Source organism: Stegostoma tigrinum, chromosome 29 (assembly GCF_030684315.1).
Source record: "Stegostoma tigrinum isolate sSteTig4 chromosome 29, sSteTig4.hap1, whole genome shotgun sequence".
Taxonomy (NCBI): Eukaryota; Metazoa; Chordata; class Chondrichthyes; order Orectolobiformes; family Stegostomatidae; genus Stegostoma; species Stegostoma tigrinum.
The window spans coordinates 19,491,236-19,515,608 of record NC_081382.1 but is presented as its reverse complement, the minus strand read 5'-3'; the positions used below and the strand labels follow the sequence as shown (position 1 = coordinate 19,515,608).

Genomic DNA, 24,373 nt, shown 5'->3' with positions numbered 1-24,373 from the left:
AGATGGTTGCAAATGGATCTTGGAAGAGTTCTTTTCTATTCATAACTGACTTGTATCTAATTTTAAGATTATTTCCATTTCTTCTGGATCCCCTCGCTAACAGAAAGTTTCCCTTTATCTAGCATATTAAATGCTACAACCGTTCCATTCACCCATTAAATTTAATCTGAAGGAAGTATAAACCAAATCTATGCAACCAGTCCTTTTAATTTAGTCAAGACGCTGGTAAATTTGTGTTGTGCCTCTTACAGAAGCAATTTATCCTCCACTCTTCCTCAATGCTAAGTGCCATACTCCAGATTGGCTGTACAGAGTCCTGCTCAAACCCTATAGTCTCAGTTTTGTGTGCTTTGTTCTTTAAATTTTAATTTACCTGTGATTTTGTGCACCCACTCCTTAACTCTGCATTACAAGTCAAATACCTGACCTTGGCAAACTATGTCCAAATATCAATTTCCAATTTCAGCTGAAGGGTTCTAATCTAAATTTCACCGTTACAAAGTGTCCCACGGCTGTTCAACCATGGCGACACTTAGTTCTTCAATGAGTATCCTGTCATTCAAATGGTAAACAGCCCTGACCCCATGCAGTTTTGATGGTGCTGTAGACGCTTGACAAGAGAAAGAAAAGGCCATTTATACAATGCTTTTCATGATCATGGGAAGTCTCAAATTTTTCCAACCATTGAAGTATTTTTGAAGAGTGATCCTTGTTATAATGTAGGAAGCATAACTGTTAATTTGCACAGTAAGAATTCACTTAAATAAAACAACAGGATTACAATCAGATAATTGTTTGTAATGATGTCATTTGAGTGGTAAATGTTCTCCAGGACAATTAAACCTTCCTTGTTGATCTGCAGAATAGCGTTATGGAATTTCTTACACCTGCATAACAGGTAGACGGGGCAACAGTTTAAAAGTCTCATTCAAAAGACAGCAGTATTCACTCAGTACTGCACTGGAGTATCAGCTTTGATGTTTGTGCTTGAATGTTACCCCTCAGAGGCAAGAGTACCATGACAGAACCATAAATGATGGAAGTTGTGCCAAGTTGTTCTTCACTCACCAAAAGGAATCTTGGTCTCTCTTAGGGTCTGGACCCCTCTTTCAGCATCTGGCCCTCTATCTTTCTCTAACAGTGTGAACAGGCTCCCCTCTCTGTCCCAGGCTCTGACCCTCTCTCTATCCCTGGGGCTGAACTTCGCTCTGCCCCAGGCTCTGATCTTTTCTCTCTCTCTCTCAGTCTCTGACTCTCTCTTTTTCTCTCTCTCTCAGGCTCTGGCCCCATCTCTGTCTCAGGCTCTGACCCTCTCTCTGTCCCTGGCTCTAAACTTCTCTTTGTCCCCGTCTCTCTCTCTCTCTCTCTCTCTTCCAGGTTCTGACCCTTTCTCTCTCTGTCCCAGGTTCAGATCCTATCCTCTTTCCCTCCAGCACATGTCTGGCCTGCGCGTCCTGAGAAGCAGCGGTCTCCTAGCAACGGCCTCGGCGACGTCATTTCCGCGCGGAATGACCGCGAATGAAATTGACGGGTGCGAGAAAGAGATACACAGAGAGATACACACGCGCGCACACAGAATAGATAGGTACAGCAAGGCAAGGAGTGAGATAGATACTCCGGGACAGCGAGACAGAGATGAGCCAGGACTGAGAGGGAGAGGTCACCCTCCCCCCAACCCAGGGGCAGAGCGACGCCAGGACACACGGACCAGTCACCCCGGGGGCATCGAGAGAGCGACTCCCCCCGATCGATGCCGCATTCGGGCAGCCCCCGGAGCTTGGCCGCGGGGGCTCGGCAATGAAACTGCCGGCGCAGCTTCCCTTCAGCGGCATGGCGAGGCGGCCAGAGCCGGGGCTCAAGCGGCGGTGCTGAGTGGCATATCCCACCCGCACCACCCCCCTCCCCGCACTTCCATCCCCCGGTGCTGCCCGCCCTGTGTCGCTCTCCCTGAGCCGGCTCACCACCTCTCTGCTGGCATCGGACGGACGGAGGGAGGGCATTCGGCCCGTCGCTCCTGCTGCGGTCCCTCTGCACCATGTCCACCGACTTCGAGCGGCTGTCGCTGAACTCCTCGGCTAACTCCATGGTGTCGGCGAGCGGCCCGGGCGGGCGCTCGCTCTCGTCCAACGTGAGGAAGCTGCACAACGCTCTGAATGTTTTACTCAGCGACTACGAGCGGGAGCAGTTCATCCACTGCCTGAACGCCTACCACTCCAAGCGGAACGTCTTCGACTTGGTGCAGACTCTGAAAGTGATCCTGAACAGCCAGGAGAAGCGGCAGCTGCTGCCTATGCTGCGGCTGGTCATCCCCAGGTCGGACCAGCTGCTGTTTGACCAGTACACCTCGGAGGGACTGTACCTGAAAACCGAACTGCTGAACCCGGGCTCTGACAGCAGCCAAGCCCGCTCCGCCGCCGCTGCTGCCAGCCACGTCCATGTAAGTGTTTCACTGGCTCAACGTGAATCCGGGCTAGATAACCATGCCCCAACCCCAGAAAGGGATTAAATTGCCCCTTTTCCCTCTCCACACGTTCAGCTCATTGCAAATACCAGCAGCCTCCTGCACTGCTGTAACCGACCAATATTTATTCTTCGAGTGCACTAATTAATAAGTAAGTGAATGGAATTAAATACGTGTTGAATATTTTAGAGTAAAACAGAAGGGTGCATCTGGGCTGTTTTTTTTTGTTTAGGTATTAACGTTGCTATCTCCAATTCTGTTTCCCCGAGTAGGGTGCAGAGCTCTGTGGCGCTACAAACACTTTTTACTGCACGCCTTAAATTCACCTTGTTGTCCAGGGCTCTCATCCAACCTGACTTCACAGTCGCCCCTCACCCTCAGTTATTGTTTTAATGTTCATGCTTCTCACTCGCACTGTTCGCCGGTGGGACGGGGAGTATCACATTCCAGCCATGAAGTTCCCAGGTGCTGACATTAGACAGATGTCTGATAAAATGATAACCTTGTGCTGAATTTGGTGAATCTTAGACAGCAAGGGGAGCCACAGAGATAGGAAAATGGATGAGCAATTCATCGCCAGAGCGGCAGAAAGGCAAGCAGAATAGTTTTTACTGCTGTTGTTTACGTACAGTGGTATGGTCACTGGGTCCTGAGAGACGTCCAGTCATCCCACAGAGAGAAAACAAATGTCCCCTAACGTTGGCACCTGGTGTAAATGTATTCTAACCCTATGAGTCCAAGATTTGAGTCGACCGTGAGGTGGTGTGTTGCAGTTTGTTACAGAGACAGGAAGACCCTTGGGAACCTTAAATATTGTAGGAGAGCACTTTCCGTGTCTTTTTCACGGCAGGTCTGTCCTACACTGAATAGAAATCAATTCGAGCACAGTGTTTCTCCTGCGAATGGGGATAGATGTGTTGCAAAGCGATCAGAGCCAGCGAGCGAATGGATGGGGCAGCCGTGAAAATGCAGCAGCGAGAAATCCCTTACAAAGTGTGGAAAGAAACATCACGTCGGGTTAAAATGCCGGAAAGAAAGGAGAGCGGCTATTGATTGGATTGAGCTGTCGAGAGTTCGATCTGCCGTATATTTGTAAAAACCAAAAGAACTGCGGATGCTGTAAATCAGGATCAAAAACAAAGTTGCTGGAAAAGCTCAGCAGATCTGGCAGTATCTGTGAAGGAGAAAACAGAATTAACGTTTCTGGTCCTTCCCCAGAACTGGTCACCGGACCCGAAACATTCACTCTGTTTTCTCCTTTACAGATGCAGCTGGAAGAGTGAAGTCCCTGAGGTTTGGCTTGGCTCCTGTTAGAATTCAGACGTGCAGAGTAAATGTATGACCTGTATTCTAATGACAGGCTACAAAAATGATACCAATTCACAGAGATGCTGGCAGGTCGTCCTGTCCGTTTGTCCAAGTGCCAGGCGCAGGGTAGAGGCTGCGCTCACTCATAACTACTTGAAACACTGAACAATTAAAGAAATCACTTGGAACCAAAACATCTCGTCCTATCAAAGGGCGGCTCTCTGTTTCAGTTAGTGAGCATACAACTTAGCTAATATAGGTTTGACGTTACGTACAGCTGGACTGAACCTAAGTTTGAACGTTGGCTTTTACCCGTTCCTGCAAATTCAGAAACAGCGTGTCAGAATGTCTGGTACGCAATTGCATGTTCGGAATAAATTCGGGAGATATGCTTGAGGCTGTACATTTGTAAATGAGGTTGTTATATTTGATACATTTGAGTCTGCTTTGATTGTTATTGTGGTCTGAATGTTCGGTGAACTTCACGGAGAAACAGAAGCTGGGTGGAGAGAACTATTTCCACAACAGCGCACCGAGTCTGTTTTGTAACTCCAGCCCCCATCCTTATTAACTGCTGTGTATATCGTCAGCCCCTAAGTGTTTTTTTTCTGGGGGATACTACAGTTACCCGAAGAGAGGGGAAACAATACTAAGATTGGTCCAGACACCAAACGGTGTTTAGAACTCAGCACACTGTCTCTGCTCCGAGTCCTATAAGGAAGGAGGTCAGCCTAATGGTATCAATGTGGACTTCACCAGCTTCAAAATCTCCCCTTCCCCCACCGCATCCCTAAACCAGCCCAGTTCGTCCCCTCCCCTCACTGCACCACACAACCAGCCCAGCTCTTCCCCTCCACCCACTGCATCCCAAAACCAGTCCAACCTGTCTCTGCCTCCCTAACCTGTTCTTCCTCTCACCCATCCCTTCCTCCCACCCCAAGCCGCACCCCCATCTCCTACCTACTAACCTCATCCCACCTCCTTGACCTGTCCGTCTTCCCTGGACTGACCTATCCCCTCCCTACCTCCCCACCTAAACTCTCTCCACCTATCTTCTTTACTCTCCATCTTCGGTCCGCCTCTCCCTCTCTCCCTATTTATTTCAGAACCCTCACCCCATCTCCCTCTCTGATGAAGGGTCTAGGCCCGAAACGTCAGCTTTTGTGCTCCTGAGATGCTGCTTGGCCTGCTGTGTTCATCCAGCCTCACATTTTATATCTTACAAGGAAGGATGCGGCTTGACTTGAATCTGTGTACAATAAACGAAGAAGAAAACCAGGATCAACAAGCGGGCTGGGTGCAGGCGGCGCGCTGTTCGGTTAGATTATTTTTCCATGTATCGACCTTGGTTCACCGTTCCTGTTGCTACACTTATTGTACAGACGTTGGTCTTTAATCCAGTTCAAAAGAATGGAAATAAATCTCTCATTGGCGCTTGTTACAAGTTGCAAATGAGTCTCATGAATTTAACGTTTTAAGGATTTAATGTGCAAAATCATCACCATAGACGTCAATTATTGACATTCTCAATTACAAATGCAAAGATTGCCTCCAAAAATCAAAGAACTAGCGTGTTTTATCCCGTGGGATTTGTGAGAAATAAATCTGCTCCGATGATAATGATCCGGAGTGTTCAATAACTAATCTTGTAAAGTGAAAAATAAAAACTTACTGATAGTCAGCTATCTTAGAACAAATTGACAAGTTCTCAAAGGAAGGCACAGTAAAATGTAAACTTTTCCGTTCCTTCTACATCATCACAAAAAGTTGCATTTTGTACTATTTTATGGTCTTAAGTTGTCCCAAAGCAGCAATTTACAGTTCATGAAGTATTTTTGAAGTGTTGGCATGGATTCAATATAGAGAAACACGGCAGGCAACTTAAGCATGGCAATGAAATAATGACCAGGTAATCTCTCAATGAAATTAACGATAGGCTAAATATTGGTGAGGACACATGAAGAATTTAATGGCACGTATTCCATTAGTTTTACAGATTATTGTACATCCACTTGAAAGGCCAAATGAGGCATTAGTTTTACATCTCTTCTGAAGATGACGCCTATGACGATGCAGCATCCCTTCAGTACCTTATTGATCGATTGTATATTCAAATCAAACCAAAGTAAAAGAAAATCTCAGCAGATCTTGCAGCATGTTTGGAGAGAAAAGCAGAGTTAAAGCTATCAGTCAAATGACTCCTTTTTAGACCTGTTTCTCTCTCCAGCAATGTTATCAGACCTGGTGAGTTTCTTCAGCACTTTCTGTTCTTTTTTTCAGAACTCCAGCATCTAGAATAATTTGCCTTTAAATCATTGCATGTTCAAATCTCTGGAAAGAGGATTTGAACCCACAACCATCTGAATCCCATTACCTAGTGAAGGTGAGCTGCTAAAGCTGGAGATTATTGATTTACTGGAAATATCTGCAATGGGAGAATGGAGTAAGCCAATGAAGATGAATATATATTGTTAGAGGTGGATAATGCCACATATGAGATTGAGACAACTGTCCCATTTGATTCGTTGAGAAATGGAATGCAAATATCATTTTTAAAGTATTTAAAAATTATTGAACGGTTGAAATGACAACATAATACTTTTTTTTACAAGTAAGGCTTGTCCTGAAATAAAATGCATATGTGTAGCAGTCCAAATGCAGTGATCCAATATCAAGTCCAATGTATTTGTTTGTCTCTGGGTAAAACACTTCACACTATCAGCGTGCCAATATTTCTATCCAATGAAATTCTACACAGTGCAAAGCTGAAGAAATAAGTGAAATAAATGTTTGTCACTTATGATTAAGTCTAATTAATTACATTGCATTCAAACTCAAAATTTAATAATCACCAGTAGAGATTAACTCCTTCAACAAATGTATTTGGGAATATATTATGTAACACAATGTGTATTTTCTGCAGTGATTTATTGAGTTTTTTGGTTATTTACATGTAACTACTATTTATATTGGATTGCCTCTGCAACTATTTGTTTCTGATTGTTGCCCTTAGCAATTAGACACCCAGGTCTCCAGACAAGTGCAAGTCAATTTCAGCACCGAAAAACGGACAACTCCTCCCTATCCAAGCTTGGTAATGAAAGAAAATTGTGGAGAGATCAGGCAGGTGACACTGAAAAGAAACAAAACCAATGAAGGTTTGGGTTTCAGCATCCGAGGAGGAGCTGAGCATGGGGTCGGCATCTATGTGTCACTTGTTGAACAAAACTCATTGGCTGAAAAAGAAGGGCTTCGCGTAGGAGATCAGATCTTGCGAGTGAATGACAAGGTGTTTGATAAAGTTACCCATGGGGAAGCTGTTAAGGTAAGTCTTTTAATTGAAAAATTTACATACATTGATACAATATCAATGAATAATACCATGCAATCCTTTCTGTCTTTTGTAACTTTGGGTATTGTGTTTTAAACTGAATCAATGTATATTCCTACATCAAAGCTGGAATAAATCTTAGCTAAAAATGTACTAAACTCCAGTTTGTACTTTGCGAGTGAAATTACATTGCAATATGGTAGTTATGATATCATTACAACTATGTTGTAGCTGTGTACAGGCAGTGATTACGTTTACATCAGCAGAACTCTGAATTCAGTTTTAACCACAATATTGTTGGAGTGAAGAGCTGTTAAAGGACAGCCAGTTTATACAGCACACACTTCTGTACTCATTGCATGATGCTAAACCAAAACCAGAGTTAACCATATACCTGATAATGCAACCTTTACTTTGTGAAACTGACACAGATATGAACAAATTAATAACTGGAGAGCCATTGAGTGTAGAATTTAGATCACTCATGAGATACCCCAAATAAAATGAAGAAAGACATTATTCCTTTCCAAGGATAGAGTTGGACAATTTCTCTGCAATTTTTATTTCATGAACATGATTTTGAGACTGGCCAGATGGTCTGCAAAGTTTTATCTGATCCAAAAGTTTTTTAGTGAAAGTAATTTTATGTAATGACTCATGTCAACTTAAACCTTCAGTTTAAGAAATTGTTACTGCAATGATTCTCAGATTAAAGTAACCATCATACTGTGATATTAACAATGGAAGCTATTCATTTGAAGACAGTAATTTTCTTCTGTCCAGAAGTCAATAACTGGCTCAAAAATTGGCTGATATCACTCTCATTCTATTCTACCAAGATTGATTGCCTGCTAGTTTCTCCCAGTTTATTTAGTGCTGATTGCTATCATTGTTTTGAGACAGATCATAGCTGTTTTCTAACTGTTAACTGAAAAAACTGGAATAAAATGTAATAAATTCTCCTTTACTAGCTGAGGCACAGACTATTAGAGCTGAACCGTATAAAACACTAGTCAGGCAACAGCTAGAATGCTGCATTCAGTTCTCTTCTCTACACTATAGCAACATGACTGCACTGAAGAGGATAGAAAGAATTGTCCACAAGATTGTCATCAGATCGGAGAATTTTGGTAATGAGGAATGATTAGATAGGGTGGGGTTATTTTCTTTGGAACAGGGGAGGCCAAGTCCAAAACCTAATTTAAGTATACAAAATTATTAAGGGTATGAACAGGAAAGTCTTATCTCTCTTGGTTGAAATTTGGTCTCCAGATTTAAGCTAAGAGATAGGAAATTCAGAGGGAATTCAAGGAAATATTTTCACCTGAAGGTTTGTGGGATTCTAGAACCCACTGTTGAAAGGGTCATTGAAACAGAAATGCTTGTAACACAGATAAAAATGCTTAGATGTCCCATTGAAGTGGGATTACATTTGATGGCTATTTCTCAGCTGGTACAGGCATGAAGGGCTAAATTACCTCTTTCCAGTCTGTAAATGATGATTCTATGAACTTTTTGTTGGACAAATATTACAGTTACATTTCCTATTTTTATTCAAGGTGGCCTGTAGCAATTTAAATTTGTACAAAATAGCAATACATCAGCTGAGCAAGACACAATTAATAATGCCATTGAAGCATTCTGCATTTGCAAAATTATATTATTAAATGTATAGTCCATCTGCTATGCATAAAATTTGGCAATACACTTTTTATGAAAAGCTTAGTGGACATTTTTGTGATCCATTTTTCACCCTTGAAGCCATTAAGTTCTTGACTAGGGCACTTGCCATCCTGATGTACCTTGCCTAAGTCCCCATTGTTCATAAATTTTTTCAGCCTATCTCTGCTAGAACACGTTCAGCAGGCTTTGCTGCATAATTATTTTAAACAGAGAAAAGTTCAGGTCCTGAACTTTTAGATTAAACTCCTTACATTCAGATAACCTATTTGGTGACAGTTATAAACTTGCACCTGTTCTCAGAAACAACTGTTTTACACATCCAGCTTCAACCAAGACACCTACATATCTGCCAACCTGAGTCCCAAAAGCACTTTCCAAGTAGTGGGTGTTTTTCCTAATCCAATGAAAAAAACACATACGTTTCTAATGCAAAATAAAAGCCCAATTCATAACTGTTCCCCTTTTTGTGGTAAAACCTCTCCCATTGAAAACAAAACCCGATTACACACCAGGAACTCCCTTTCTCACTGCCTTTTTTCTTAAAAGAAATCACTATGGAAATATCTTTACGTTAATCATTAAACCCTTCAGGCACAGACCAATACCTACATGTCACGTACTCCAATCAAAACTCTAAAATAAATGAGGTAATATATTTAGAAATCATGCATCTTACACAGCAGTAAGAATAACCAAATAATTAGTCAGAACCTGTGGGTTTTGTAGATAAAGTGTAAAAGGAGGAACAAAAGTGAGAAAAACAGGTTTCAAGAGCAGTTCTGGACAGTGAACTTAGATGATTGAAAGAACAGTTAGTATCGGTGAGATGATGTTGAGAGGATTACTCAAGAGATTAGAGTCAAGAACAGATAAATTGAGCTGGGTAAATGGTGAGACCACATCTTGGATACCATGTACAGTTTTGCTCTCCTTATTTATGGAAGGCTGTAAATGAATTGATGGCAGTTCAGAGGAGTTTACTAGATTGACACCTGTTATGAGTGGATTGTCTTATGATGATAGGTTGGACAGTTTAGATTTTTCTTCACTGCAGGTTACAACAGTGAAGAGTAACTTAATGGAAGTATAGAAGATCTTGAACAGTCTCAACAAGGTGAACGAGGAAAGAATGATTTTTTCTTGTGGGTGAGTCTAAAGCTAGAAGGGCACTATTTTAAAATTAGGGGTTGCCCAGAAATGAGGATTTTTTTTCCTCTCACTGCCTTGTTCAACTTTGGAACTCTCTGTGTCAGAAGGCAGGAAACTGGCATCATTAAATATTTTTAAGATATGTAGATAAATTTAATTTAGGCAGGGAAATGAAAGATTATCAAGGGTAGATAGGAATGCAGAATTGGAAACAGAAACAGATCATACATTATCTCATTGAGTAGCAGAACGGGCTCAAGGGGCCAATAGTTCTACATCTGCTCCTGTTTCACATATTCATCAACTGATTGTGGGAATGTCAGGTTAAAGGAGGTTAAAGAGATGGGGCAGAGCAAAGCCACAAAGGGACTTAAAAACCAAGGTAGCTTAGAAATTTAATCCAAACACTGAGACTCAAAATAGACGGAATAAAGAAATAATATGCATTTATACATGTCTTTCTAAACGATGGGACATTCCCAAGTAGTTTCAGCTAATGACATAGTCTTGAGGTGTCAGTATTATTTAAATGTAGGAGATGTAAGAAGTATTTCATACACAGTAAAATCCCACTGAAAGCAGTGCAAGTTTGGTTGAGGAGTATATAGTTTTCAGGATGCTGGGGAAGACATGGTTTTCTTCTAAATACTTTCACAGGTTATTTTACATTCACCACAGATAACAGAAAGTATGTCAGTTTAATGTCTTATCCATGAGATGATATTTCCAACACAGCGATTCTCCTTATTCTTATTTGATTCTTCAGTAACAATTTGTGGGCCTTTTCAGAGGCCATGAACAATCACTCACATTGCCACAGATCTGCAGTTACATATAGATCAGACCAGGTAAGGATGGTATATTTTCTCCCCTTCGGTATTAATGAATCAGACAGGCTTTTCTGACCATGGTCATTGTTGTTGAGTTTGCATTTAATCCAAGGTCGATTAATTGAAATTAAATTTTCCTAGCTTATGACACTATGACACTGTCCTCCCTTTATTCTGCTAATGATATAAATTTGTTATGAATATCCTTGTTACACAACGGCATTCAAGGAAGAAGTTAGAATTTGGCTGTCAAAGTTTAATCCTTGCAGTTGTGTATGTTTTTCTATGTTTCTCAGTGTGTTTTCTTCATTTGCCAAAAACGTCAAAACCTGCAATTTAAAAAAAAATGCATCAGAAAGTGAATGCTCTATTCTCAGTTGGCTTTGGCACTTAAATTTGTGTTGTGTTTTATCTGACTTATAATTCATTTTCCCTCTTACTTTTGGTGCTGTGCTTTGCAAGATTTGAGGGATTTTAATGTTTTAGAGTGGACCAGTTTTTGCTTTGAGTGTCTTCCAATCTCATTGTGATTAGGGGCAGTGGAGTTTCTGTCTCAGACATAATTCAGCTACTAGCACCCTCACCTTTGAGTCATGAGACTTTGTGTCCCAGTCCCATGCCAGGAACTTGAGTACAAAACTCAAGCCTGACACTCCCGTGCTACTCTGAGAGAGTGCTACAATGTTGCTCATGTGGTCTTTAGGATACAATGTCAAGCTGAGGCTCAAACATACTTTCAAGTGAATATTATTTCAATGAAGAGTCCAAAGATGTGCAGGTTATGTGGGTTAGCTGTGGTAAATGCAGGATTAAGGGATAGGGCAAAGGTCTGGGCTCGGGTGGGATGCTCTTTGAAGTGTTAGTGCAGATTCAATGGACCACATCTCCTCTGTTCACATTGTAGGGATTCCATGATTCTATGATTCTAAGAGTGAGGGCATTATGTCTAGTGTTTTGGCCAATATTTATCATCAATCAACATCACAAAACAGATTATCTGGCCATTATCACACTATTTTTTATGGGAACTTGCCATGTGCAAATTGATACTTACTGCCCTAAAATGGTGATTATCAAGAGTACATAATTGGCTGAAAAGCACTTTGGAACATCCTGATTTTGTGATTGCTTCTTTTTTTTCCTTATTCTTAACTGGGCTCCATCACCAGTGTGATCAGGAAAATTGCAATGTAGCGATCCCTGTACATTACCGCAACAGTTTGCTACAAATCCCAGCCTCAGCAGCAGACAATCTGCAGTTTAAGTGGAGTCTTTCTTCTTCTTTCTTGTTTCTGAGTCAACTCATCATCAGGACCACACTGATGGTACATAAATATTTTTGAATTATGTTTGATAATTTCATATGTGGTTAACAATTCGCCCTCAATCATCATCGCCAAAATTAGATGATTTTCTTATACATTTCCTCTCTTTGTGTGAGAACCAATTGCACTCAAACTAATGTCCATGTGCCCCTACTTAACAACGAACGGTGAACTTTTAAAACACATTAGAGCCAGTCTGTAAGCCTTCCCTTGGATACCTTGAGGGAAAGAATCTCCAGGTAGGAGCATTTGCAGATACTTGAGTTCACTCTTAGAGCAGGACCATTCCCTGACAGAGTTTGTACAAAACACATAATCACAAAATTGTGGTGTGGACGAAGGCCATTCAACCTATCATGTAACACTGGCTGTCTGACCGTTTTGATTTAGTGCCATTATCCCATCTTTACTCCATGGCCCTGCACATTGCTTCTATTTAAACTCTCATCTAAAGCCGCTTGAATGCTTCAGGTGAATCTTGCCTCCATGTTGATTCCTGGCAGTGATCTCCAGACCCTAGCTACTCACTGTATGAATTTTTTTTCTAACTAATATTTGTTTCTTTATGTACACCTGGTATCGCAGGCTTACTTAAAGGTGAGCAGTCAGAAGTCCCTGGGCATGAGAACAGTACAGCAGAGCAAACCTCAAGTTTTACTTTAAAATAAATAATATCATGAATGTTTGAGTTTCTCCAGGGACCATGCTGCAGATCTTTTGGTTTATTGAAGGCCTTGGTGGAGGAACTAACAATGGTAATGTGTTGATACCACTTGGTATGTTACCCCGTAGATAAAGTTGTTATAACTCTTATCAGATCAAAGAAAGAGATGACTGGTGGTTTAACCTATGGATTACCATGCCTAAGGTGAGAAGCAAAGTTGTGAAAAAGAATCCTTCATGGTAACCTCAGCTGGTGCAGGAATTGAACCTGTGATATTGATGTCAGTCTGCATCAAAAATCAGCCAGCCAACTAACTGAGCTGAACTAACCGCTGTTATCCCACAAAGCAAAAGTGATGAAAAATGAGAGGAGAAACTATTATGTCTCATTTACCCTGTTAAATTGGGCTAGCGTATGGAACAAGCATTGGTCCACCCACTTCAAATGGAGGAATATTCAGTGATTCCTGGGCTGTGTTGGTGAAGAGCGATAACAATGGATCTCTTTCCCCATTCTATGTTACCTGTACATAGGCCGAATGATCCCTGGGATGCAATGATTGAGTGTGAAGCACTTCAAGAATGTTGATAAGGAATTATATACAGGTAATACCCTTATAGTGGCAAGACAACATGTAAACTGCTGCAGCCCTTAGGGAATTTTAACCCCCAGGATTGGGCAGACCAGCTTCAGGAATGGTGTTAAAAAGTTTAAAAACCCGATTCTTCATTGCAATCTTCTTCCAATCTGCCTACATTCAATTTTAAGAGAGAGCGAACATGGGTTGGGCAATCAATTATTGGAATAAGACTATCTAGCTCCATTTTTAGCCCTTGTTGGATAGGTGTTCCAGACCTTGGTGAAACCTGGTGGCTAAGGGATAGTGAAGCCTGGTGCATCCAGAAGGCAAGTGTTTTGTAATCACCTTTCGGGTCCAATGTATCAGATTCACAAACCACCCAAACTCACGGTGACCCTCTTTTTATTGAAAATGGTTACCTTTTATTTAGTCTATCAAAATCATTCATAACATTGAACATCGTTGTCATATCTTTTCTAACCTTCTCTGGTCTAAACAGAGTAACTCCAACATCTCCACATACCAAGAACTTCTCATTCCCAGCAACTAGAAGACACAGGCTTAATGTGTTTGGCAAAAGAGTCAAAGGCAACTTGAGGAAATACTTTTTTTTAATGCAACAAGCTGATATGATATAACATGCATCACTTGAAAGGGTGGTGGAAGTGGATTCAACAGTAAAGTTTGAAAGGGAATTGGATGCATACTTGAAAAGAAAAAAAAATACAGGTTATGTGGATAGACAGGGGAGTAGAATTACTACAATAGCTCAAGCAGAGACCTGACAGACACAAGAGAGTCAATGACTTCCATCTGTGTTGTATCGTTCTATGATTTGTATTCACAAAATAATTTTCTCTGATGGGTATTTTAAATATCTGAGGCGCTCTCAGACTGATGAAGAAATATGGATTTGTTTGTCTGTTCATTTTAGTGGAATAGATCATAACTAAATATACAGTGTTTGATTTTAGACTTAGAGTTATTTTTAAACTCTTCCACTGAGCAGAGCTGCAGATGCTATTTAAATTTATTCATTTTATTAACTCTGAGCCTATCGGTTGCATTCAGGCTTTCCCTGGGGACACTTTCCAAATCCATTTTGAGTATCCATACAGCAAGAAACTGAGCTGATGTATTCAGCATCGTTGAAATACCACAAGCCTTCAGCACTAAAACATCAAGTGATGTTAGCACAAATTATTTGGAACTCACAAAAAACAAAGATGCCCACGTCTCTCACTGAAAGTTTGAAGGTACATGTAGCATTTTGACTGATGACCAACTCAGTGTTGGGTGGTATTTGCCATCTCGACCAAAGGTACTGGGTAAAAGTTGTTTGAAGTCATTCACTGCCACTATCCTGCTTTCCACTGCCTTGCCTTGGTGCCTATTGGTGGTGTGGTCAGCAGTGACTCCAGAAGGCAGCTCAGCACTACCATCCTAAGGGCATCTAGGCACAGGCAATAAATACTAGCTTAGCCAGTGATGCTAATGTCCCATGAGCAAACAAAAACAATGGTAGAAAAGATATCACTATGCCATATCTACAAAAGAGGAAGTGTTCTCAAATAGCAAGTTTTATTGCAAGATAGCAATCAGTACAGCTACATTAGGTCCGCTTTAATTACCAGTACCTTAAGAAGCTAGATTCACCATCTCCTGCAGCCAAGGTGGAACTTTTTTCTTTTCTTCCCCAGGCAAAATTAATGTTTTCCCATCTTTCATGATCTAAAACACCAAACACTTTCCTTTATGCATTTTGTTACGTAAAATTCTCTGGCTACAACATTTATAAATCTTGCCACTTGAAATTGTGACTTAATTGTAAAGCTTCAATCTTTTCAAATTTTTATTTTCTGTATTTTATCTCCTGTTAGATGCTCTCAGAGGATTTCTTTAGACTCATTCATTTTCATCTTAAATATGTTCTGGGCTCTTCCTGATTCTGTCATCCTGATCTAAGTTTCTTTTTTGGTTTTTTCATTGGCTCTTGTAGCTGCATCTTGTGAGAACTGATGTCAAGGTTAATTATTCTGGCTATGAGAGGCAGATATTTCTTTTACATTCCCTTACCTTCCTGTTCAGATCTTTCTGCCATTGTTCATTAATCCCCAAGACCTTGGAGATCTCTAACTTCATATCCTGGAGCCTTCTGTTGCTCATTGCAGAAGCTCCTGAACTAAAATCTCTTTGCTGTATTTTCTAAGTGTCGCTAGATTTTCTTTCTTTTGCTATCTCACACTCTTGCTTCTTACCAACTCCTGAATAATGTTTTGCCTTTGGAATGCTCAACTTGCCTTTTAATTGCTTTTACAGCAGCTACGGTCTGGTCAATGTTTCAGTTGCTTGACAACTATGTCTTTTCTTAAACTGATAATTCCCTTTAAGTGGTAAACTCCCTTGTTCAATTTTTTCCTTATCTTCTGCCCCTTCATATTTCTTCTTCTGGTGGGCCTCTCTGTACAGAACCTGAACCTGAATCACTACAATTGTTGTTATTGCTTGAGCGAAACACCGTTGCCCATATGATATGGTTTGAGAGCTGTCTGATATATTAGTTCGTATAACATATACTGCATAGACTGGGTTCTTGCTGAGGCAAATGTTTTGAAGTTTATTAATGAATATTAACAACTTATGTTATTAAAATCCCACAGTCTTGCATATGAATCGAGTTCTGTGCTGATTAATTATTGCTGTGTGTTACATATACCTGACTAAAAGACTGAACTCATTACACTGTCCTCATTACTCTGATAGCCTGTCTGAAGGTGAGCTGTTAATAGTTACATCAGAATGTCGTGATACATGTAATCTGAGCAATTAACAACAGTAACTGAGGAATATATATTGAGGTGAACACCCCTGATACTTTTGAATATTTCCACTTCTACCAATGAGTTGTTCTGTGTAATGGTTGTATGAGTTAGTTCTCTGCCTCCAATCCTCCTTTAACTTGGGACAATCTATTGCTCAATGGTAGAGGATATATCATGGAGTATCTACAAAGGAAGTGTCTTAAATAACAGGATTAACGGTGGGAATAACTATAGCTACATTTGTTCAGACATAGATACTAGGAGCTTAGGGAGCTGTTACAGATTTATCTGCTCCTGTTGAAGAATACCTACAGTAGAATTCCTTGGCTCCACCCCCCCCCCCCCCCCCCCCACAACCCCCCGACCCCGACATAACAGGCAATGTTAGCAGAATGGATGGAGCCAATGCAACATGAACATTAAACAATTCAGAACCATTACCTTATACAACAGCAAAAATCCAATTTGTTCAACACTACTTTTTGTTTTGGTACAAATTTGGGAAATTATATTGGGCTTTACATTGTCTTTTAAATTCAGAGTTAAGTCAAAAGACTTCCCCATCAGCATCTATAAAAAAGTAGTTGTCCAATACGCATGTAATGTACAAGTTCAACGCACGTTGTCCATTTCTAGTTGCCTTTGAAAGGTTCTGTTTAGCTGCCTTCCTGAATCATTGTGATGAAGATGCTCCAACAAAATTGTTATGGGAATTCCAGGATATTGAGCCAGTAAACAATGAAGCAATGGTGATCTAATTCTGAGGCAGTGTGACGTGTGACCAGAGAGACAACCGGGAGGTATGGTTTCCCATGTGCCTGTTGTCTGTACTGCACATGCCTATTGACTGTGTGCTTCCAGCTTTTGGAGATCACAGATTTAATAGGGCATGTCTGAGAAAGCGCGACAAGTTGTTGCCATACAACTTGCAGATGGTACATTCTCCGGTCATGGTATGCCTGATTCTTTTCCACACCTTCCCAACTTTGCCATTGATCAATCCGATGCTGTGGGAATGAGCATAAGACCAAGAAACTGAATGTTTCACATCCAAAATATCAAAAAACAGATAAAATTATGAACATTTTGTGTATTAAATGAATCGGCATTTCTTAATGCTTTTCTCTAAAACTACCAGAAGTACCATGTTAAATTATGCATTATAATTACTGTAATACAATTTCCAATCAGAAAGAGCGAGTTTATTTTACACTGGCAGCTTAATGTGTGCTAAAATGGAATGGTGATAGATTTCATTCTTGATGCTTTTACTTTCTTGAATGGATTGCATATCGGTTGGAAAATAGCAGCAATCTCAGCAAGAACTTGCATTTATTTAAGGGCATTGAAATGTACTAACAGGAGTGTATCATTCAACTCCTCAAGTTCGCTCTCCTACTCAATGATGCAGATGGTCAATATGCAACTGTTTATGTTGCAAAGATGAAAGATTTGGATGGATAAGAGAAGCTTTGACAAAAAGGAGCATGTAAGAAGTTCTTAAAAAGTTGGAGCACATAGGACATTAATGCTATAGGATATCTCTCAGTGATTTGTGGTTTAGCTGTTAATGATAGTGTGAAGGGAGGCATGGATGAAAAAAAAGTCCAGAATCAGAAAACCGGAGAGTTTTGAGGATAAAAAGGATGAAAGTAGTTACAGGAATAAAGACAAGAGGACAAAAGGATGAGAATTTAAATTATCATGTATTAAGGAGTCAGCAGACAGTGGAAGTCATCAAGTTAATAAATGTATGATAATAAAGTGTGAAGCTGGATGAACACAGCAGGCCAAGCAGCATCTCAGGAGCACAAAAGCTGATGTTTCGGGCCGAGACCCTTCATCAGAGAGGGGGATGGGGAGAGGGTTCTGGAATAAATAGGGAGAGAGGGGGAGGCGGACCGAAGATGGAGAGAGGAGAATATAGGTGGGGAGGTGGGGAGGGGATAGGTCAGTCCAGGGAAGACGGACAGGTCAGGGAGCTGGGATGAGGTTAGTAGTTAGGAAATGGAGGTGCAGATTGAGGTGGGAGGAAGGGATGGGTGGGAGGAAGAACAGGCTAGGGAGGCGGAGACAGGTTGGGCTGGTTTTGGCATGCAGTGGGGGGAGGGGAAGAACTGGGCTGGTTTAGGGATGCAGTGGGGGAAGGGGAGATTTTAACCTCAAGTACATAAGTGTAATTTGATGTGGACAGATATATAGCCAGGAAAATTGTGGGTGAAGAAAAGGTCGGAGATTAGCCATAAGACCTCCAGAATATCTTGAAGAAGACAAAGGGATGGTTGAGGATTTCAGAAAAAGGTGCAGGGTGACATAAGCAAATTTAAAATTGTTGGCTATCTTTAATTGCTTTTGAGAAGGTGGTGCTGAGTTGCCTTCTTGAATTCCTGCAATCCTTTGTGTGTAGGAATACGCAGGGTGTTGCGAGGAAGGAAGTTCCAGGATTTAAATCCAGTAATGGTAAAGAATGATTTGTGGCTGGGAGAGGAACTTTGAGGAGGTGGTGTTCCCATCTGTCTGTGGCTCTTGACTATCTAGTAGGGAGAGGCCAGACATTTGGAAGAGACTGTCAAAGGAGCAGTAAATCTAGTAAATGGCACACACTGCTGCCACAGTGCATGTGTGATGGAGGGATTAAATGTTTATGGTGGGAGATGAGGTGTTAATCAAGCTGGCTGCTTCGTCTTGCATTGTGTCAAGCTTCTGGAGTTTTGTTGGGACTGTATCTATCCAAACAAGAGACTACTCCATCATACTCCAGCTTTGACCTTGCAAGTGGTAGTCAGGCTTTGGGAGCCAGGAGTGAGTTACCCACCTCAGAATTCCCAGTTTCTGACCCGTTCTTTAGCCACATAATTCATGCAGCTGATCCAGTTCAATTTCTTTTTAATGATAAACCCAGGACCTTGATGGTGGGGTATCAGTGAGGTTAACACCATTGTATGTCAAAAGGAAATGGCCTAAACAAATTTAAGTTTCTTTATGCACTTGAAGTCCTCTTTTTTCTAAATTGAAGAAATATTTAATTGCTGGAAGGGTTGAAGAAATGACATGGCCTAAGGTTCAGCGACTGGTTGGTGTTGAAGAGTGGCAGAATGTACAGCAAAAGAAAGCTTTACAAATGTGCTTTTAACTGACTGACCTGTTTATCATTTTAAAAATCATTCATTCAGTGGTTTGCTATGCTGCCATTTTTTAAATTTACAACCGCAGGATAAAATGCACTTGACTAAATCCTGGTCAAATGTTGCAGCTTGACTTATGTAACTGATTTCAAAGTGTAGCCTGCAGAGATCAATCTCAACAAAGCCCCAAATTCATCGATGAATCTGTGAATTCTTTACATTTTATCGCTGATAGACTTTAGCAGTGAATAAATAGCCCTTATCGACAGGATCGATACAATGTGGAGCTGAAGGAACTCAGCAGGACAGACAGTATTTAAGGAGCAGGAAAGTCAATGTTTCAGGTTGGCACACTTGTGCACCATTCAACAATGCATTGTATTGTACCTTCAACACTGTAAATACCCTGAGGTGCCAGAGAGGACTTGATTGTTGCAAATGTCCTAACTGACAGCTCCTCTTCCACTGTCTCTCAAAATGAGCCCATTCAAACTCCTCTAATCATATGCAACTACTACCCTTCACCCATTTCTCCTCTGCTCACAAATCAAAACTGGCTCCTGGGCTGGCAATGCCTCAGTTGTAAAATTTTCAAACTTGTTTCAATCTCTCCAGAGCCATGCCCCTCCCCATTTTTGAAAGCTCTTCAACAACCCCACCCCCTGCCCAGGATTGCTGTACTCATCCTGTCTTCAGCTGTTCAAGTCATAAGTGCAGATATCCTCTCCCTAAACATCTCCACCCTCTACCACCCTGCCGTTCTTTAACACAACTTAGGCACATAACATTTGCCAAAACTTTTAGCTTTCTGTGCTGATGTCATTATGTGACCTGCTGTTCAGACACACTTCAGTGAAATATCTTGAGACATGTTCCTATGTTGATGGTATTTAATAAATGCAAGTTGTCATTGCTAAATGATTCAGAAGACCAGCATTTCTTACCACTCTGCTTGGAGATCAATTTTGTAGAGGTGCTGTTGAAAGTGAGATGCTTATTCATGCTGTTAAATGTCTACTAATTAATAATAATCCTCCCGAGCATTCCTCAGAGCAAAACAATCTCCTAATCCAGGCAAAGCTTTTCTTATGATGTCTGGTTAAGAGATGCTTGCTGGAGTCCAGTGATTGCTGAATTGTTGGAGGTGACTACATTTTACTTTTTGGAATCACGCCTATTTACTTCCTACCTACATGGTAGATACCAGCACATGATAAATCGCTGTTGAGGAGTTGGGAAAAATTCAGTTTCATTGGTTAGACAAAGAATCATAGGACTAAAGATTTTGTATTATTGTGGAAGTCTATCCATGAGGAAGTAACTGCATCAACAGACAACTTTCCCTTAAGCGAAAGTAAAATGGAACAGACAACATTAAGTCAACACCAAACTGCTTTAAGTCAAAATTACAGGCTCCTTGTAGTCATTTCTTCAGCCAGAGAGTGGTGGTCTATTGGAATTCATTGCCATGGAGTGCAGTGGAGGCCGGGACGTTGGATGCCTTTAAGGCAGAGATCGACACATTCTTGATCTCAGAAGGAATCAAGGGCTATGGCAAGAGTGCAGGGAAGTGGAGTTGAAATGCCCATCAGCCATGATTTAAATAGCAGAGTGGACTTGATGGGCCAAATGGCCTTACTTTCACTCCTATGTCTTATGGACTTATGGGCACACACAAAAGACATCTGTTGAGTTGGCATGGTGGCTCAGTGGTTAGCACCGCTGCCTCACAGCTCCAGTCACCTGGGTTTGATCCCAACCTTGGGCCACTGTCTGTGGGGAGTTTGCATGTTCTCCCGAGTATGCATGGGTCACCTCTGAGTGCTCCAGTTTCCTCCCACAGTCAAAAGATGTGCAGGTTAGGTGGATTGGCATGGGAAATGTCAAGGTATGGTGATAGAATGGGGTCAGGGTGGATGCTGTTCAGAGGTTTGGTATGGGTTGAATGGCCTGCTTCCACATTGTAGGGATTACATGTCTAAAGGCCCATGTTTGAGGCTTACATTTCAATTCTGTTTTGCAGAATTTGTTATTGTACGTGATCAAGAGCAATAGGTGGCTCAGGTCATACTGGAGTGGCAAGTTTTAATGTTCTCAAATATCATTTATTATATGTTCCAACATTTTACAGCATTTGCTGAGTATAAATTTGAGGCAAAAAATTACCAGGATAAATATTTAATGCTCAAATTTATCTTAAGATGTAGAGAAAATAAAATATCTTGTTTATGAATGTGTCAATAATCAGGAGCAACAGATTGATAAGTTGTCAGCTGAACTTACCTAAAGATCCTTGACTACAGTCATCAAATCCCATTGCTGAATTTCTTTAGGTAACCACTGACTACATTGGCATCTTCAAATTAGCCTCAAGTGGTATAAGATCATTGTACCCAAAATGTCCCTCTACATTCAGTTACTCCCTTTAATCACACGCTCTTCATGACAATAAGACTTCTTGACGAACAGCATCTTTTTTGCTTAAGATGCTATATTCAGGTGAGAAATTAATCTGAAGCTATGCCTGTTGTTCCAGTGAGTTAAGGAAATGTACTAAAATCCCATGGAACTACTGGAAACTTAAGAAATCTGTCCCAAATGCCTTCTCCGCATTCTCTGGCTCCAGTGTCCCATTTGCCCTGACTCCCTTCCAATGACTGTCAGAGGCAGCGCGATAACCAGCATATGAACCTGAACGCTAAACCTATCTCCCAACAGTCTTCATCCTGCTACCTGTTTTAGAAGCTTCTCCAGACTTATCTCTTTGAGGGGTCATCTCTTTCCACTCTACAATTTCCTGCATTATATCTATTACCTGTCCCATAAAACATGTTGAGGTACCACATAAAATGCGAGTTGATCTTTCAGTTACGAATGAAAGAATGCAAGATAGATCCAAGAGTAGGAATAATTAACATGTTTGCAAAGTAGACAAACAGAGTATGGGAAAGGAATGGTTATGCCCAGACAAGACTTACATATGCTCAGGTAATTTTAATCCTGACACCATTTTATATTTTCACCAATAAAGTCAATTTTCGTTGATGATCATGAACTACTGAGAAAAAGTTGACATAATGTAGTGCAGCAACTATAATAACATATGCAATTGTTTTAACAACACATGTACCAATTCTGGTTATTGTTGTAATTATGCATATTTGAAACAATATATATTGCATGCATTTTGACCTAGCCATGTAAAAGCTCATTGAGTTATTAATTTTAAAAGCCGTGGATTTAATGAGGTGCCGTTGGTTTTTGCTGTTTAAATATTAATCCTCGATTTACAGTAGAGCCTAGTAAGCCTAAAAGCTTGTTTACAGTGGCTTTCCAGGTCGTTTTAAGTTAATGACTTCTTTGCTGTGGAATTATGTTCAATTAGAAAAATAAATGTCAACAACAAGACATTATCGATGAGTTTCCAGCAGAGTTTCTGGCGTCCTAGCCAGCAGAAAGGACAGAATTGCTGTTTCAAATGATGTAATAGGTTTTGTGACAAATTGCCTCCAACGCTGGTTACACTGCATGCTTTGCAGCTGGCAATGAACAGAATAGAAAGAATTAAATGGCAACTGAAGAAAATAAAATCTGAGACTGCAAACTCATGGCCTTGTCACTGTTACCAGGTGTATCATTTGTTTGTCGCTGTTGTGTTTATCTGTCAACTCAGTACTGTCAATGAGTCAACTGCAGCTGAAACCTTTATTCATGACCTTGTTACTTCTAGATAGTACTCCAGATCAGACCATCCATCCCCCATAGACTTGAGTTAATCCAAAAGTCTGCTGCTTGCAATTTCACTCACACAATTTACTGTTTACCGACATGTCTGTTGATGCACCTTGGCTCTCAGCTTAGTAATCCTTCAATTATTCAAATATTCTGATTGTTGTTTTCATATCCATGAGTTCCATTTGGCCTTTTGTTTGAAACCAACATTGCTCCAAACCTTATGGCAGAGCAGCAACCCGCAAGGCCAAACACAATAACTCTCCTTTAAATTACCACATTGGTATGGCTGCACAAAATAACTTTAAGGGACACAGTACTTAAATGAATAGGTCGTACACACTGACAAATAAAAGTGCAAGATTATTGCTTACAACATGCAAGGCTGCTGTGCTCCCATAATTTTAATTTCTTGCACATTTCCGATTGACATTTCACCACCATTGGTGGCTCAGCTTCAGCCATTTAGGCCCTAAACTATGGAATTCCTTCCCTGAACCTCTTCAACTTGCTACCATTTCCCCACCTTTAAAACACTCCTGAAAGCCCAGCTTTGCAGCCAAGCATTTAGTATTCTGTCCTAATATCATCCTCTGAGGCTCAGAGTCAGATTTGCTTGTTTAAACTCCTGTGAAGAGTGGTGAGATGTTTTTAACTACACTAGAGATGCTACTAAAATTTGAGTTGTTGTTATCAAGTGTAATGTAACAATACCACATCAGAGACTATTGTACGTTGTGAATACCCCAGCTCCATGGGACTGGATTTTACAGGATGCTCTGTTTCTCAGCTTCCCCAGCTAGAACATCATGGGAAAACCATTACCAAAAAGCTACTGCCCCACAGCTAGTGCTTGTGGCTCAACTGCAGACTTCTGTCCCTATCCTTGGAGGAAGTGCCGTTTTAGAGAGCTGCTGGCTAATTGAATTGGCTAACAGCTCTGTAGCCCCAGCAGTGCCAGTTTCAAGAGGTGACTGCTGAGGCCAGTTCTGAAGAAGTGGAGAATATTGAGGCCAGTGATAATGCGAACTGCAGATGCTGGAGAATCCAAGACAATAAAATGTGAGGCTGGATGAACACAGCAGGCCCAGCAGCATCTCAGGAGCTGCTGCTGGGCCTGCTGTGATCATCCAGCCTCACATTTTATTGTCTTGAATATTGAGGCCAGACTCCCATTAAGCTACTGGTGTCTGGCAGGAAGTGTGTAAGGAGGCTGAGGGAGATGCTTGGCTTGAGAAACCAGCTGGAGGAGGAAGGATTAAAGAAAGGGAACCTCACAGGAGTCATCTCTCCTGACCAATACCAGTCTGCGTGGCTACAACTTTCAGACCTCATTCTGTAAGGGTGTGCAGATCACCAGAAA

At 41.1% G+C, this 24,373-nt stretch overlaps 1 protein-coding gene across 6 annotated transcripts in view; it reads left to right on the top strand.

The window, feature by feature from the left end:
* The first annotated feature begins 1,534 nt into the window (after positions 1-1,534).
* whrna (whirlin a) overlaps positions 1,535-24,373 on the top strand; it is a 196,482-nt gene continuing 173,643 nt past the window's right edge. For 5 of the 6 annotated variants that reach the window (XM_048558757.2, XM_059638129.1, XM_048558756.2 and 2 more), the window contains exons 1-2: positions 1,535-2,437; positions 6,783-7,094. In XM_048558757.2, coding sequence (XP_048414714.2) covers positions 2,036-2,437; positions 6,783-7,094 — 714 coding nt within the window. In that variant the 5' untranslated portion in view covers positions 1,535-2,035. Of the gene's footprint in view, positions 2,438-2,532; positions 2,613-6,782; positions 7,095-24,373 lie in introns of those variants that run through there. The other variant, XM_048558758.2, reaches the window with a different exon arrangement.